The 16,314-nt window shown below is 55.4% G+C and overlaps 2 protein-coding genes across 3 annotated transcripts; one reads left to right on the top strand and one right to left on the bottom strand.

Annotated features, from left to right (window-relative positions):
* Positions 1–88: 88 nt before the first annotated feature.
* pms2 (PMS1 homolog 2, mismatch repair system component) lies at positions 89–8,181 on the bottom strand. The gene is made up of 15 exons (XM_069180942.1): positions 7,729–8,181; positions 7,013–7,152; positions 6,353–6,439; positions 6,149–6,251; positions 5,642–5,825; positions 5,185–5,352; positions 4,889–4,986; positions 4,703–4,802; positions 4,330–4,414; positions 3,910–4,062; positions 2,767–3,739; positions 2,185–2,352; positions 1,805–1,905; positions 1,225–1,394; positions 89–1,004 (listed from the first exon to the last, which is right to left on the bottom strand). Exons 1-15 carry the CDS (start codon positions 7,740–7,742, stop codon positions 861–863), a joined length of 2,688 nt encoding a protein of 895 aa, XP_069037043.1. The 5' UTR covers positions 7,743–8,181; the 3' UTR covers positions 89–860.
* A 132-nt stretch (positions 8,182–8,313) lies between these two features.
* Positions 8,314–16,266, top strand: aimp2 (aminoacyl tRNA synthetase complex interacting multifunctional protein 2). 2 transcript variants are annotated; one of them, XM_069180945.1, is made up of 4 exons: positions 8,314–8,440; positions 14,189–14,395; positions 14,678–14,912; positions 15,627–16,266. In XM_069180945.1, exons 1-4 carry the CDS (start codon positions 8,426–8,428, stop codon positions 16,019–16,021), a joined length of 852 nt encoding a protein of 283 aa, XP_069037046.1. In that variant the 5' UTR covers positions 8,314–8,425; the 3' UTR covers positions 16,022–16,266. The 2 variants fall into 2 exon arrangements, with proteins under 2 accessions (XP_069037046.1, XP_015215804.2); XM_015360318.2 differs by having other exon boundaries at positions 8,316–8,545.
* Positions 16,267–16,314: the final 48 nt, after the last annotated feature.

The following is a 16,314-nucleotide window of genomic DNA, read 5'->3' as shown; positions in this document are numbered from 1 at the left end:
TTTTATACTTCAGCAAATGTTTTAATACCTTAAACTAGTTTGTGTTATGGGTGAAAGCAAATAACTAAAGAAAGTGTATCATACAAAATAAAACCATATTTATTAACATTTTGTACACTCAGGGGAATACAAAAATTGAAATCACCTTAAAAGAAATTCTACATAATTTACAAATACCGAATGTATATTAAACCGTGTACAGTAAAGTTTGGTAAAAAAAAAAACAGAACAAAAGTTAAACAAAATGACAGATTATAACCATACATTCAGATGAAAATATTTTAAAATGCCGATTAAAACGAAAGAGGGAAAACAGACATTCTAAATGACGTAATCCACATGGCACAATTATGAACAGTGGCTTTAAAAAAAAAAGTACTTCTAAAGCTCAGTTAACGACTGACTAATCCTCCTCAGAGGAACTCCAGTCAGCCTCAGCAGTGTCTGCCAGCGTGTAGCAGGTGTCCAGCAGTTGTCCTGTACCCAGGTGTGGGCAGATGGAAGCTGAAGCAGGGCAGTGCTGTTGCCAATATCCGAACTGGCTCGTACAGCACACAGACATGTGCCGTCCCCTGACTCCACCACAGGTCCTTAAAGAAGCAGAACCGCTGGCGTTTCTCAGGAGAGCACAGGACCACACACTGGACTATCAGGTGAGGACACCTCAAGCGAAGAGCTAGCCAGCCAGAAAGCAAAGCCAGTAATTAGACCACGCCTGTCCGTCTACAGACAGGCTCTGGTCCTGTTCTAAATGAACCGAGAGGTAAGAATATTATTCAGCCCAGCAGAGCTCCAGCAAGGTAAATATTCAGTCAGGCAGGATTACGACCAGAGAGCCTCAAGCAGTCAGCAGCTGCAGCTCAGTCCTGGGAGATCATGTCCAGGTTGGCCAGGTGTCTCATGGTCGGCCTGCCGTGTGGGCAATTCCAGGGGTGTTCAATCTCGCCCATGTGGGTCACCAGCTTCCTCATCTCACTGGCGTTGAGCGCCGTGCCAATCATCACCTGCAGGGGGCGACAGAGGCACGTTACACCCTCTAACCTGCGAGACGGAGGGGCTGGAGGAACACAAAACAAACAGCAGTGGCAAACAGGCAAGACGTCTCCTCTAGCGTTCCCTGCTTATTCCAATAGCCTGGACGACCAGAGAGAAAGGGTTTCGAACCCGTGCTCCAATTGAAATACAAGCAGCGACACGGCCTTCTTCAATCAGGGAATTTCTTACGGATTTCCGGCAAGCCCTGGAGGCGAACATCTGTCTGACACGGGACGGCCGGCACATGACGCCGGGGCTGTCGCTCAGCATGAAGACGAGCTCCTCGATGTCCGCCGGCCCGAAGGTCCAGTTCTTGCTGGTGGGCAGCGAGACCAGCTTGACCCTGTCCATCGCCGGAGCTGTGGGGACAGGTGGGAGACCTGCACTGACGTGCTCCCTTTATTGTAACAGGGGGGAAAGGTGCTTCGCAGGCAGGCCGGAGACATAACGCATTAAATAATACGTTTAACACAATGTGGTCCCATTAACAAATCAGAAATGTACACGCATCAGATGAGAAAAACAAGTTTTTCTGCCTACAATTAAGCAATTAAGTAATTAAGGTGCTAAGCCTTACTGCTCACTTAGTAAAAACACTCTGAGTAAGTAAAACCCTTAACCTGCAACATCACAGAATGGCTAAAAAAACAGCAGGGTACCAGGAATAGCCTCTCTACACTACAGAGGCTAAACCATAAAAACGCCAAGAAGCACACTGAGCTGAATTCTGGGACTGCGTTCAGATAATACACGACAAATCAGTTCTTACCATCCTCATCGATGAGGAACTCGAAGCCATTCTTTCGGAAGATTTCCAAGTTTTCCATCAGTATGGTCTCATTGACCGCAGTCAGATGTAGTTTCTGGGGGCTAAGGCAAAATTAAAATTCTGAAAATCAATGCATTAGATGCACCAGGGAGGCACGGCTTCTGCACGATTATAGGGCCGTTGGTTTTTCGTCTTTATTCTTGCTGTGGTCCAACTAAATAGCTCTGCGAGTAATGTCAATTTGAGCTTTGAAATTCTTCCTAAACATTTCTATACATAGTATTATAAACTCATGTCTAGAGTCCTAAGCTTGGCTGGCTGAGATGGATCTTGTTGATCACAGCACATATGGAGATAGAGAAGAAGAGTTCATCACTCACACAATGAGCCTCTGTCCCTGCAGAACAGTGTGCTGCTGCAGCATCTCGAAGTTGTACTTCTCGTCCGTGGCGTGCTGATCGATCATGAAGATGTCCGAGTCCAGCTTGGTGATGATGAACCCCAGGTTAAACTGGCCTATGATCTCCATCTTCGCAAACATGTCCTTGCTTTTGGCAAAAGAAATGTTCTTAAAGCAGCAGAATGCTACGTAATGGGGTAAAACAATCACAGTGATTCTCCGAGACATCAGATGGTACATTTGAGAGACTGTAAGATGTCAAAATCTTAGCTTTCCTTCCTGTCCCCGACTAATGCTTGCAGTATCTTCTGTGAGCTGCAAGTCTCTGCTAACTGTAACTGCAATCAAACCCAGAAAAGACCCGACAACTGCTCCCATCCCCACGCAGACAGGCCAGAGACAGGCCAGAGACAGGCCAGGGACAGGCCAGGGACAGGCCAGGGACAGGCCAGGGACAGGCCAGGGACAGGCCAGGGACAGGCCAGGGACAGGCCAGGGACAGGCCAGGGACAGGCCGACTGTCCAGTTTGGCTGGGGACGCCCTGTGTGGCTGCTGGGGTACCTGATCTGTCTGTTGAGCTCCGCCTCCGCGCTCTGGTTCTCCCCGGGGCTGATCTTCGCCCTGAACCGACGGACCCTCAGCCCCTCCTGCGCCTCCCGCTCCTGCTGATCCCGCAGCCTGCCCACGCGCCGGGCCAGCTCGGGGAGGGAGAAGCGCAGCGGCACGGTCTTCTTCTGCAGCCGGACGGGAGTGTCCGCCTTCGGGCCGGCCACGGGCCCCGCAGAGGGCCGGCCGGGGTTCGGAGTCTGGAGGCCTGACGGGAGCCGCCTCTCCAGCCTGGCTCTCTTGGCACCTGGGCTCAGGCTGCACTCTGGAGACTGGCCAGGCAAGGACAACGGGTCACCTGTATCCCAGCCGCGGGACACAGAATCGGTCGAGTTCTGCTCTTTGTTGTCAATCTCCGTTCCCTTCACCCGCTCCTCTTCATTTTCATTTTTAGCACCCAAGGGAACCAGTTCGACTCCATCGGGAGAGCTGAGCTCCGATGCTTCTCCACACACGCTATCCGGAGTGCTCATGGCCAGGAAGCTCCCTCGGCCTGAATCCACGTCGCTCTCCATCTTCCTCTCGTCCCGGTCATCCCCGGTCCGCTCCTCTGGAACAGCCCCTTTCCTCGGGGAATATCCGAATCTGTCCGCAGGACTTTGCAAGGTGGGGCATGGGACCCCTCTGCCTGAGTTAGTCCCACCAGAGCGGCTGAACAAAGACTGCAGGCTTGTCTGCGCGGGAGACTTCGGCGCAGCTTTCCTGCTGGCGCTGTGTCCCTTCACCTCGCTCCCAGCCGATTGGTGCAGCGAGAAAGCTGCTCTGAGCCTGGCTACGCTCATCGCCGAGCTGCTCTCAGGAGGGTCACTGGACTCTAGTCCAGCTGCAGATCCCTGAGCAGCCCCCGAGTCTGGAAGAGCCGGTTCCACTGCAGCAGGCTTTACCGGGGTCTCCGCTGCGTCACGCCGAGGAGCCGTTTCGCACGCACCTGATCGAAACGAAACATGATTGAACGCACGACTCAAACACGACCGAACGCACGGCTTGAACACGACCGAACGCACGGCTCGAACACGACCGAACGCACGGCTCGAACACGACCGAACGCACGGCTCGACGGCGGCAAAAGAAGGGCCGTTTCTGGCTCCCTGAGCCCACCTGGCCGGGCGAACGCGGCGTGGTTGAGGCTGATCTTGTTGACGCCGCCGTTGTACATGGCGACGAGGGAGGTCTTCAGGACGGCCAGGAGCAGCTTCTCCTCCTGCAGCAGGATCTGGCGCTTGTCTGGCGTGACGTTGACGTCCACGCAGTCTGCAGCAAAGCACAGGCATCGGCGGCGTCACAGGACAACACGCTGCTTGGCAGCCCCGCAAGGAGCCTCTGCCAACATCTGCACGTGCACAGACTGCACGCATAGACATTTTTTTCAGTTTTAGACTTTGCTTTAGCAGTGCATGTTTCTGAGCTTTTTACCTCTGTGCAAGTCTTGCGACAACAAGTAAGGAGCGAATTCGATCAGCAATTTCGTGATCCTCACGAGATTCAAGACAAGCACAGCATGCCCGGCCTCCTACTTACCCGACGCCACACTGATGTTCAGGGCCACAAACGGATACTGGTGTCTGTTGTACATGTGATAGACTTCATTCACAAGTTTGGAGACCTACGGGAGGAAGAATAATTCAACATGTGAAAATATATACACGTGCACTTCCCTATATACTTATATGTTTTCCCTATTATTAAATGTTGTAAACACACATTTACAATACCAGAAGACGAAAACGCTCTGTTGCTTTATGGCCCGAAGGTTGCAAGTTTCTGAACCCGTGCAACCCTCATACAAATGTATACATCATTGGTTTAATACAAAGAGCTGCTGCCAGTTGTCAAGCATGGCGGCAGACAGGAGCAATCTATCACAGACTGAGGGGAACATGTTCTGGGGCACCTTTGCGGGGTCACAGGGCCGCTTATTGATAAAGAAGAACTGCCTGTCCGCGGAGCTCCTCCCCAAGCCATGCTCCCCCTGGGAAACGAAACCGGTGATGCTGGAAGGCAAAAACAGGATGTCAGGTCTCCAGTAGAATCTGAGAAGGCGGCGCCGCTTTAGAACGCAAATGTCGGACCAACTCACGTGTAGAGGCTGTCGGGCAAATCGGCCGAACTGAGACCGTAATCTTCCATGACGGCTTCGCTGGGGGGCAGCTGCTGGAATGGGATCAGGCTCTGGAGCTGCATGGGGGGGGGAAACAGATCCGCTGTAAATGCAACACAGCAGACCCGCTGGCCGGAGAGGTGACACAGCCAATTTCAGGAGGGAAAAAAGACGGGAAGCATGGGACAAGCATGAAACAAAAGACACGGAGCGAGGAAAAGAAGTGGGAAAGAGGAGGAGGAGGAGTTGGGCTTCTGAAAGCCCCACACACCTACCTGTCTAGATCCGAACACTGAGCCAATGTTGTCCCTCATGCTCTGGCTGCTGCTGGTGCTGAGCACGAGGCTGCGCTTGCCCTGGCCCGTCTGGTTGGTGCAGGTGATGCGCACCCCCGTGGAGACGATGCAGTAGGCCTGCAGGACCTGCACCATGCGGGCGTACTCCTGCAACGACACGCAGCCCGCGTCACGACAGGGGCCCGGCTCCAGCCAGCAGCTCTGCCTTTACCTTTTTCCCAGGCCTTTGCATGACAACAAACTGGGTTATCAGCAGATATACTGTAAAGAGGCACATGCAGGATTACACAGATCCCTGTTCACTGAAGGTCATTAGGAAATGAACGCAATACCTGAAAGCTACTAAACCAACCCAGCAATTGCCATTACATCGTCTAGGTGGGATCTCATGTTTGCAACCAATATTTGAACCACCCGCCCGAGGCTGCTGGCCTACTTTCTTGATGTTGCGCTGGAACTCCTTGTGGCGCACTGGCAGAGTGTGGAAGAGCTGCTGCAGGGTCACGGTGGTGCCCTGCTGGCGGGGCTGGGGGCTCCTCTGGGTCAGCCGCCCGTCCCGGTCGAACCCCAGCCGGGTGCCCACTCCGGCCGACTCGTGGCAGGTCACCACACTGAGCTGGCTGCAAGACAGCGGGCGGAGGGCGTCAGTCCCGCAAGGGGGAAACACGACAGGGGCGGAGTCCCGCCTCCGTCACGCAGACCCAGGCCCGCGTGGGGAATGCAGGGAATGCGGTGCGAAATACACAAATCCCCATAGGAAGCAGCAATTCAGCAGTCAATCATTGTGGTGGATTAACTGGAATGTAAATGAAACAGGAAGGACAAGAGCAATAGATAGTCCAAATGTCCCACGAGGTGGACCGCAGTCCAGGAGACTGTTGCAATGGAAGACAATCGCCTGTTACCACGGTGACTGCTTCAGACCCCCCCCCCCGTGAGGTACCTCAGGGCACAGAGGGAGCTCAGAGCTTCTCCCCGGAAACCAAACGTTGCCACGTGAACCAAATCCGAGAACTCCTGCAGCTTGGAGGTGTGGTGCTTCAGAGCTGCAACAGAGATGAAGAGATGAGAGGCAGCTTTCCCTCGTTTCACCGAAGGGTGGCCCGTTTTGTTTTTTTCTCCTGCCTCACGCGTCCTGAATACGCACCTAGCCCTTCGAAGTTCGCCTCCTCCACCCCTTTGCCGTTATCCGACACCTCCACGAGCTCCGTTCCGTACTCCCTCAGCTTGATCTCTGCAAACACAGCGCACAGGCGCACTGCCGTCACCGAGAGCCGGCCCAGCCCGCTGACGGAGCAGAGACCGGCTGGCCTTTGGAGAGCAGGCCCCAGTCTTTTCAGAAAACAGTGTACGTGCTAAAGAAGAATGCATTTTTTTTCATTTTGTATTGCTGTACTTATTTTAATTTTTAGTGTATTCTGATGTCTGTTCTTGCTCGTCTTGGGCTGCTGTAACACCTCAGTTTCCCTTCGGGATCAAGAAAGATCTTTCTTTCTTTCTATCTCGTTTGGCCACCAGAGGAAGTGATTCTCCTGTGTCTTTTACACGTTTGACTATTAAAATAGTTCAGGTGGGGAGCTGTGTCAGCATGTGTAGGTTGCAAAGGACCAAGTAATAGGTTTACTCCTGCTGAGAAGAGAAGAAGAAAACAGCTGTGAGGAAGGCTCCACGGCCGAAACGTTGTGTTCTCTTTCCTGCATGGAATAAACCTAGGACTATTAAAATGTTTGCTGCATACAAGTCATGCACTCTGTGTATAGTCCCCGGGTGACTGAAGTGTCCTGGCACAGACAGCGGGCATGCTTACCGACGTTAGTGGCTCCTGCGTCTATGCTGTTCTCCACCAGCTCCTTCACGGCGGTGGCCAGGTTCAGCACCACCTGGCCAGAGCAGATCTGATGCACGGAGCGCCGGTCTATGGGCCTGATCGCGCCTGCGGCTCCACACCTGCAGACGCAGAAGAGGACATCAGCTGGGAAATACGGACGCAGCTCAGGGAAAAAAAGAATCCGACTGCTTCCGAACTCTGCATCCTCAGCTTCAGCTAATCTCCTGCTGCATCAGCTTCGAACATTATCGGCTGCACGTCAGTCTTCATGCTAGCCGATTCCAGCTTGTTGCACCATTCGATTAGACAAGCTTGTGAAATTAATATGATATATATTTTGTTTTCCAGGTTCTCCAGTACACCTGTACAAGGCTCTACTGATGTAGATACATCAGGGCAGCATCAGTTTTCAGAGTCTGGAAGAAGCACAGTATGGCCTCAGCTCTTCCAGAATACAGTATTTCAGTATTGCAGAGCAAAACTGGGACAGGCATTTCCAGTGGCTATTGTTGCCATGACTTACATTTTAAAAATAAAATTGCCTTATTCATGATACGAGTAGTACAGGATGTAAATAATCATCTAAATCATTTCAGCACCTATCTCTCGTTACGGTTACTGTTTTTATATTGGCAAACATGCACATGAACTATATTTCGCATAATAAAAAGTAAGAAGGAAACTCCTGTACTCACACTTCCTCAGTCATGTCGCGTATTGCTACGATTTTTTTAATGTCCAAAACGTAAAAAAATCAGCACTAACGGGTTTCTTCTCATCACAGGAAAATCATCTTGTCTTGGCAAACGGAGTTTTCCAGGTGCAGAATTTCACTGCTACGTCCTTCCAGGTGAGAAAAGTGGATGAACCGACCGACTGTGATTTCAAACCTTCTTTCCATAAACTCTTCATTCAGCATTTAAAGCTAATGTACAGCTTATTTTCCGCCAACAAGTACTGGCAGCTCAGGGGCGTTCTGGGAAACTGAGTTCTTCGCAAAACATCGCCTCAGAAGAGCTGCGTTTCCTAAAAGGCTTACATTTTAAAACATTCGGAATGTGAAATATAAATGTCTAACGAACTAAAGACCTTGAGAACATGCTTTCAACACTGAAGATCAGCCTGTCCCAGGAGTGCCCGAGTGAAATTAGGAATACTATTCCCATGAGCCTGCAACAGACCGCTTGAGGCGATTGGCTCTCAGAAACACCAATGGGAGTGGAGAGTCTCTGACACTTCCGGATGTGACGCCTCCCGAGTGGGCGGGACATCCTCTCTTGGTTCGGTTCTTAGAAGGGGGTGGCGGAGATTAGGGATCGGGGGAATTGCTGATATTTAGGGAAACGTGCTGGGTTTGTTTGTTTTCTGTTTTTCCAGCAGACGTCAGGAGGCATGCCGATGTACCAGGTAAAGCCGATCAGTGGGGGAGATATCCAGATTGACTTGCCGACCTGCATGTACACGTTAGCGAATATCCACGATCAGAGAAGCGGCTGTGCACAGGCGCACCAGGTAATGTCATTCAATCAGGATAATGTTGGTGTGTTTCGGGAGTCCTGCTCGTCTCTCCGTACGCCGTTCACGCTTCAGTGTTAGCTCTCTTAACGCGCTCTTTCTGTATTTTGAATGCCAAGACAATATATTGCCTATTTCTGCTTTTAGGAGCTACGTGGTAGTCGATGACCTCATGGCAGAATGAATTAAGAAGCTTATGAGAAGGTTTCTGTTGGCTTCGATTTCGAAGGAGGGGCTATGCCCGTCGCTGCGATGTGTGCGCTGGTAGATATGCGCAGCTGAGGGCCGAGCGGAAACGGCAGGTTTTAAATTTAATACACTCTCTGATGCAACGCGGCGTGCGACCCCGTTGCGTGGCGAGGCTGGAGCTGATTGGTCGCGCGGAGAAGCGTGCACAACCGAGCACCGAGCATGTGGTCATGAAAGCATGAAAGCACCGACACCTACAGCATTTAGCAAATCGTTCTTTAAAAACCGACATGTATATATAATTAAGGTAGCGTGTTGCTCTGCAGTCTCTACCTGTGGAGCGAAGTAGTACGTTATCATTGTTAAGCTGTGAAATACCTTATAGGTATTTTTAGTTTGGAGATGCTTCTATAATTAGTAGTTCTCTAAATGTTATGTCGGGCCCATGACAACTGGGAAATCACTTTCTCCACTAAACCAGCCTTCACCAGTGGTTTCTGCAGCCGGGAAACCAATAACACTCCCATTCCATCTCTGCTTTATCAGCGATTTTAATAGCTACAAGCATCTGCACTGATCACTCGGACGCGAGTTGTGCGCTTGGAGCCGCCCCGACGGTGTGAATGAGCCCAGACCTTTCCGATGAGTTCCGGACCCCACGCCTGAGGCTTGTGGGGTTAAATCCCAGTAGGAACACCTCCCTCCGACCGCTCCAGGGCACTGGCTGCTGTATGGATGGGTACACACTTGTTCTGAATTGACTTGACCAATTAAAAGAAAGCATTTGGAAAAATCCGGCATAAACCACTATAGGGTAGTGGAGTCCAGTGTTCCTCCACTCACTCCATCATGTCTTAAAATTGAAGGCGCTGGGAGATCATTTTCTGTGCTTTGGGGATGGGCTTCAGTCAGTCAGAACAATAATAATAATAATAATAATAAACTTTATTTTATATAGCGCCTTTAAAGGTGGCTATATAATACTCCAGGTGTGAATTCTCATCCGGAGAGCCAGTCGGCACAGAAGTATGCGCTCGCTTCGCTCCGGGCAGTGTGAGAACAGCTGCCTGCTCCTCCAGGCTGCAGGAGACACGAGCCAGTCGGAGCTGCTTCGCTCCGGGCAGTGTGAGAACAGCTGCCTGCTCCTCCAGGCTGCAGGAGACACGAGCCAGTCGGAGCTGCTTCGCTCCGGGCAGTGTGAGAACAGCTGCCTGCTCCTCCAGGCTGCAGGAGACACGAGCCAGTCGGAGCTGCTTCGCTCCGGGCAGTGTGAGAACAGCTGCCTGCTCCTCCAGGCTGCAGGAGACACGAGCCAGTCGGAGCTGCTTCGCTCCGGGCAGTGTGAGAACAGCTGCCTGCTCCTCCAGGCTGCAGGAGACACGAGCCAGTCGGAGCTGCTTCGCTCCGGGCAGTGTGAGAACAGCTGCCTGCTCCTCCAGGCTGCAGGAGACACGAGCCAGTCGGAGCTGCTTCGCTCCGGGCAGTGTGAGAACAGCTGCCTGCTCCTCCAGGCTGCAGGAGACACGAGCCAGTCGGAGCTGCTTCGCTCCGGGCAGTGTGAGAACAGCTGCCTGCTCCTCCAGGCTGCAGGAGACACGAGCCAGTCGGAGCTGCTTCGCTCCGGGCAGTGTGAGAACAGCTGCCTGCTCCTCCAGGCTGCAGGAGACACGAGCCAGTCGGAGCTGCTTCGCTCCGGGCAGTGTGAGAACAGCTGCCTGCTCCTCCAGGCTGCAGGAGACACGAGCCAGTCGGAGCTGCTTCGCTCCGGGCAGTGTGAGAACAGCTGCCTGCTCCTCCAGGCTGCAGGAGACACGAGCCAGTCGGAGCTGCTTCGCTCCGGGCAGTGTGAGAACAGCTGCCTGCTCCTCCAGGCTGCAGGAGACACGAGCCAGTCGGAGCTGCTTCGCTCCGGGCAGTGTGAGAACAGCTGCCTGCTCCTCCAGGCTGCAGGAGACACGAGCCAGTCGGAGCTGCTTCGCTCCGGGCAGTGTGAGAACAGCTGCCTGCTCCTCCAGGCTGCAGGAGACACGAGCCAGTCGGAGCTGCTTCGCTCCGGGCAGTGTGAGAACAGCTGCCTGCTCCTCCAGGCTGCAGGAGACACGAGCCAGTCGGAGCTGCTTCGCTCCGGGCAGTGTGAGAACAGCTGCCTGCTCCTCCAGGCTGCAGGAGACACGAGCCAGTCGGAGCTGCTTCGCTCCGGGCAGTGTGAGAACAGCTGCCTGCTCCTCCAGGCTGCAGGAGACACGAGCCAGTCGGAGCTGCTTCGCTCCGGGCAGTGTGAGAACAGCTGCCTGCTCCTCCAGGCTGCAGGAGACACGAGCCAGTCGGAGCTGCTTCGCTCCGGGCAGTGTGAGAACAGCTGCCTGCTCCTCCAGGCTGCAGGAGACACGAGCCAGTCGGAGCTGCTTCGCTCCGGGCAGTGTGAGAACAGCTGCCTGCTCCTCCAGGCTGCAGGAGACACGAGCCAGTCGGAGCTGCTTCGCTCCGGGCAGTGTGAGAACAGCTGCCTGCTCCTCCAGGCTGCAGGAGACACGAGCCAGTCGGAGCTGCTTCGCTCCGGGCAGTGTGAGAACAGCTGCCTGCTCCTCCAGGCTGCAGGAGACACGAGCCAGTCGGAGCTGCTTCGCTCCGGGCAGTGTGAGAACAGCTGCCTGCTCCTCCAGGCTGCAGGAGACACGAGCCAGTCGGAGCTGCTTCGCTCCGGGCAGTGTGAGAACAGCTGCCTGCTCCTCCAGGCTGCAGGAGACACGAGCCAGTCGGAGCTGCTTCGCTCCGGGCAGTGTGAGAACAGCTGCCTGCTCCTCCAGGCTGCAGGAGACACGAGCCAGTCGGAGCTGCTTCGCTCCGGGCAGTGTGAGAACAGCTGCCTGCTCCTCCAGGCTGCAGGAGACACGAGCCAGTCGGAGCTGCTTCGCTCCGGGCAGTGTGAGAACAGCTGCCTGCTCCTCCAGGCTGCAGGAGACACGAGCCAGTCGGAGCTGCTTCGCTCCGGGCAGTGTGAGAACAGCTGCCTGCTCCTCCAGGCTGCAGGAGACACGAGCCAGTCGGAGCTGCTTCGCTCCGGGCAGTGTGAGAACAGCTGCCTGCTCCTCCAGCTCGCAGGGAGACACGAGCCAGTCGGAGCTGCTTCGCTCCGGGCAGTGTGAGAACAGCTGCCTGCTCCTCCAGGCTGCAGGAGACACGAGCCAGTCGGAGCTGCTTCGCTCCGGGCAGTGTGAGAACAGCTGCCTGCTCCTCCAGGCTGCAGGAGACACGAGCCAGTCGGAGCTGCTTCGCTCCGGGCAGTGTGAGAACAGCTGCCTGCTCCTCCAGGCTGCAGGAGACACGAGCCAGTCGGAGCTGCTTCGCTCCGGGCAGTGTGAGAACAGCTGCCTGCTCCTCCAGGCTGCAGGAGACACGAGCCAGTCGGAGCTGCTTCGCTCCGGGCAGTGTGAGAACAGCTGCCTGCTCCTCCAGGCTGCAGGAGACACGAGCCAGTCGGAGCTGCTTCGCTCCGGGCAGTGTGAGAACAGCTGCCTGCTCCTCCAGGCTGCAGGAGACACGAGCCAGTCGGAGCTGCTTCGCTCCGGGCAGTGTGAGAACAGCTGCCTGCTCCTCCAGGCTGCAGGAGACACGAGCCAGTCGGAGCTGCTTCGCTCCGGGCAGTGTGAGAACAGCTGCCTGCTCCTCCAGGCTGCAGGAGACACGAGCCAGTCGGAGCTGCTTCGCTCCGGGCAGTGTGAGAACAGCTGCCTGCTCCTCCAGGCTGCAGGAGACACGAGCCAGTCGGAGCTGCTTCGCTCCGGGCAGTGTGAGAACAGCTGCCTGCTCCTCCAGGCTGCAGGAGACACGAGCCAGTCGGAGCTGCTTCGCTCCGGGCAGTGTGAGAACAGCTGCCTGCTCCTCCAGGCTGCAGGAGACACGAGCCAGTCGGAGCTGCTTCGCTCCGGGCAGTGTGAGAACAGCTGCCTGCTCCTCCAGGCTGCAGGAGACACGAGCCAGTCGGAGCTGCTTCGCTCCGGGCAGTGTGAGAACAGCTGCCTGCTCCTCCAGGCTGCAGGAGACACGAGCCAGTCGGAGCTGCTTCGCTCCGGGCAGTGTGAGAACAGCTGCCTGCTCCTCCAGCTCGCAGGGAGACACGAGCCAGTCGGAGCTGCTTCGCTCCGGGCAGTGTGAGAACAGCTGCCTGCTCCTCCAGGCTGCAGGAGACACGAGCCAGTCGGAGCTGCTTCGCTCCGGGCAGTGTGAGAACAGCTGCCTGCTCCTCCAGGCTGCAGGAGACACGAGCCAGTCGGAGCTGCTTCGCTCCGGGCAGTGTGAGAACAGCTGCCTGCTCCTCCAGGCTGCAGGAGACACGAGCCAGTCGGAGCTGCTTCGCTCCGGGCAGTGTGAGAACAGCTGCCTGCTCCTCCAGGCTGCAGGAGACACGAGCCAGTCGGAGCTGCTTCGCTCCGGGCAGTGTGAGAACAGCTGCCTGCTCCTCCAGGCTGCAGGAGACACGAGCCAGTCGGAGCTGCTTCGCTCCGGGCAGTGTGAGAACAGCTGCCTGCTCCTCCAGGCTGCAGGAGACACGAGCCAGTCGGAGCTGCTTCGCTCCGGGCAGTGTGAGAACAGCTGCCTGCTCCTCCAGGCTGCAGGAGACACGAGCCAGTCGGAGCTGCTTCGCTCCGGGCAGTGTGAGAACAGCTGCCTGCTCCTCCAGGCTGCAGGAGACACGAGCCAGTCGGAGCTGCTTCGCTCCGGGCAGTGTGAGAACAGCTGCCTGCTCCTCCAGGCTGCAGGAGACACGAGCCAGTCGGAGCTGCTTCGCTCCGGGCAGTGTGAGAACAGCTGCCTGCTCCTCCAGGCTGCAGGAGACACGAGCCAGTCGGAGCTGCTTCGCTCCGGGCAGTGTGAGAACAGCTGCCTGCTCCTCCAGGCTGCAGGAGACACGAGCCAGTCGGAGCTGCTTCGCTCCGGGCAGTGTGAGAACAGCTGCCTGCTCCTCCAGGCTGCAGGAGACACGAGCCAGTCGGAGCTGCTTCGCTCCGGGCAGTGTGAGAACAGCTGCCTGCTCCTCCAGGCTGCAGGAGACACGAGCCAGTCGGAGCTGCTTCGCTCCGGGCAGTGTGAGAACAGCTGCCTGCTCCTCCAGGCTGCAGGAGACACGAGCCAGTCGGAGCTGCTTCGCTCCGGGCAGTGTGAGAACAGCTGCCTGCTCCTCCAGGCTGCAGGAGACACGAGCCAGTCGGAGCTGCCGCCCAGGCAGGGTGGAGAGCGGTCTTGTGGTTGAGGTTTTCCGCCGGCGTGACTGTCGCGTAGCTGTGAAGGCCTGGGATCTGCGGGTATCGGGGGAGCCCTGGCCCGTGGCGAGATCGGTCCGGCTCTTGCCTTTGCGAAGTGGGCTGTGCGTGGCGGCGAGTGCCCCCTGTCAGGCTGGCGGGTCTCTGGAGTTGCTCGCTGACCGCGGCTCCGGCCGCCGATCGCCCCCAGGACGGAGAGGCCGACCCGGCGGTGCGGGCCCTGGAGGCGCGGCAGGACGAGATCCTGCGCCGGCTGCTGGAGCTGAAGGCCGCCGTCGAGGGGCTGTCCAAGGCCATCGCCACGCCCGACGCCGACGTTGACGTGACCAGCGTGTCCCGGGACGTGGGCCACGCGCCCGGCGCCGGCGCCGCAGGTCTGGACTCGCTGCTGGGCAAGGCAAGTGTCTGCTGGCGCTGGCCCCCGGAGAGCCACCGCCTTTCATCCGCCGATTGAGTTTACAGGTGGTGGACGGGGTGGGCCTCACTGGGCATCTTGATAAGGGATAAGGTGGGGTTTTAGCGCAGGGGACACTGAGTGCTGTGCCAGTTCCACCTGCTGCTTGTGTTGCCCTTCCTGTGAATGGGCAGGCCGATGGCCGATGGAGCGCATGAAACACTGCAGGTGAGCCCGCAGCGGACTGTGTAGCTTGACCGCTGGCTTGTGTGCTGCCGCCTGCAGGACAACGGCGCGCTCAGGGACATCGTGGTCAACGCCAACCCCACGCGGCCGCCCCTGGCCCTGCTGGTGCTGCACAGCCTCCTGCGGCAGCGCTACAGGGTGCTGTCCACCGCGCACGTCCACTCCTCCGTCCCCTCCGTCCCCCCGGGGCTTCTGGCCTGCCTCGGCCCACGCGACCCCGTCAGCTGCTCCCGCCACGACTTCCAGCTGGGCTTCACGCTGATATGGAAAGATGGTAAGAGCAGGAGCAGGTCAGAGCCTCATAGGACCAGCGAAGAGCCCGTCTGCCTGTTCCGCTTGCTGCCCTGGGCCCAACAGGTCCACTGGTCTTTCTTCATTCTTCTCTTTGTTTGCCGATCATACCATAAACGTGAGAAATGTAGCACCGTGGTTTTTAATATTTTGACACCTAGTGGGTATGTAAAATTGTTAAAATTGTCAAAGAGGGAATATGTTCATTTTCAAAAAAAAAAGTCGGCATCCTTCAAGGACATGTAACTAACATCAAATCTACAGCATAGCATGTTTTTGAGGTTTTGATTGTGTGCATAATGGATTATAGGGTTTTAATGTCACACCCTTCCAAATGAGGATTTCTCTAACTCGCAGAACACCTTCTACTTCAATTTTAACTTAGGAATGTGGTCCTGAGAAAGGCCTACAGAATTGAAAAGAACTGAACCACACTAACAACAGATACAGCATCTGGCTGCTTATCTTATGCATCTGCTGTTAGTGTAGTCAAGTGGTGCAAACTTCTTTCTGAGAGAATTTTATGAAAGACCTGGCAGAATTCGAAAGGAGTCCGATTCAGGTGATGAAAACGTTTTCGGAAAGCACCCTGCCTTGCTTGCATCCCTGATACCATTAAAATGCGTAGTGGCACCGTGCTGAGTTAATTGCTCCAGTCTCTGCCCGAACCTCACCTCTGCCCTTCTCTTTGGTCTAGTGCCCAAACCCCAGATGAAGTTCAGCATCCAGAACATGTGCCACATCGAAGGGGAGGGCAACATCGCTCGCTTCCTGTACAGGCTGCTGGGCTGCGGGCCACAGGACGCCGTGATGGCCACTGTGGTGGACAGCTGGGTGGACACGGCCTTCTTCCAGCTGGTAGAGGGCAGCAGCAAGGAGAAAGCTGCCACGCTGCGGGCTCTGAACGGGGCTCTGGGCCGGTCTCCGTGGCTGGCGGGCTCGGAGCTGTCGCTTGCTGACATCGTGTGCTTCTGCGCCGTGCTGCAGTCTGCCAGCACCAGCTCCGTCCCCACCAACGTGCAGAAGTGGATCAAGTCCTGCGAGAACTCGGGATACTTTACCTGCGTCTCCCAGCTGATGCGGTCCCCATGAGGCTTCTGCATCATATTCAAGTGAAGAGTGACCTCAAGATGTCTCAATACTAAGGAAAATGCTCCCTCCCACCTTGTGCCTATATGATCTAGAGCTGTGCAGGTTTAGTACCCATTTAAAAATGTTATTTGGGTTCTGACTCAGTGGTGGAAATGTTAAGTACTGTAAGCTAAAAAATACTTTTAATGTAAAGCAGCATTTGTAGAAGTTTTTCTTCTAAAAAATAAAAAAAATCTTCCACATTGGATGACTTTGAAGTCCTTATTTTGTGAAATTCTTTGGCAGATGCTTTG

Source organism: Lepisosteus oculatus, chromosome 19, assembly GCF_040954835.1.
Source record: "Lepisosteus oculatus isolate fLepOcu1 chromosome 19, fLepOcu1.hap2, whole genome shotgun sequence".
NCBI classification, from domain to species: domain Eukaryota; kingdom Metazoa; phylum Chordata; class Actinopteri; order Semionotiformes; family Lepisosteidae; genus Lepisosteus; species Lepisosteus oculatus.
The sequence above is the reverse complement of the archived record's forward strand: the minus strand, read 5'-3'. Positions and strand labels throughout refer to the sequence as shown.

Excerpts from the sequence above, each read along its gene's own strand:
- pms2 (XM_069180942.1), bottom strand. Across the intron at positions 5,826-6,148 it reads AGCTCCCTCTGTGCCCTGAG|CCAGCTCAGTGTGGTGACCT; the intron begins GTACCTCACGGG and ends GCTGTCTTGCAG. Across the intron at positions 4,415-4,702 it reads GGCCCTGTGACCCCGCAAAG|GTCTCCAAACTTGTGAATGA; the intron begins GTGCCCCAGAAC and ends TTCCTCCCGTAG.
- aimp2 (XM_015360318.2), top strand. The coding sequence starts at position 8,426 with ATGCCGATGTACCAGGTAAAGCCGATCAGTGGGGGAGATATCCAGATT. Across the intron at positions 14,396-14,677 it reads TGGACTCGCTGCTGGGCAAG|GACAACGGCGCGCTCAGGGA; the intron begins GCAAGTGTCTGC and ends TGCCGCCTGCAG. Across the intron at positions 14,913-15,626 it reads CACGCTGATATGGAAAGATG|TGCCCAAACCCCAGATGAAG; the intron begins GTAAGAGCAGGA and ends TCTTTGGTCTAG.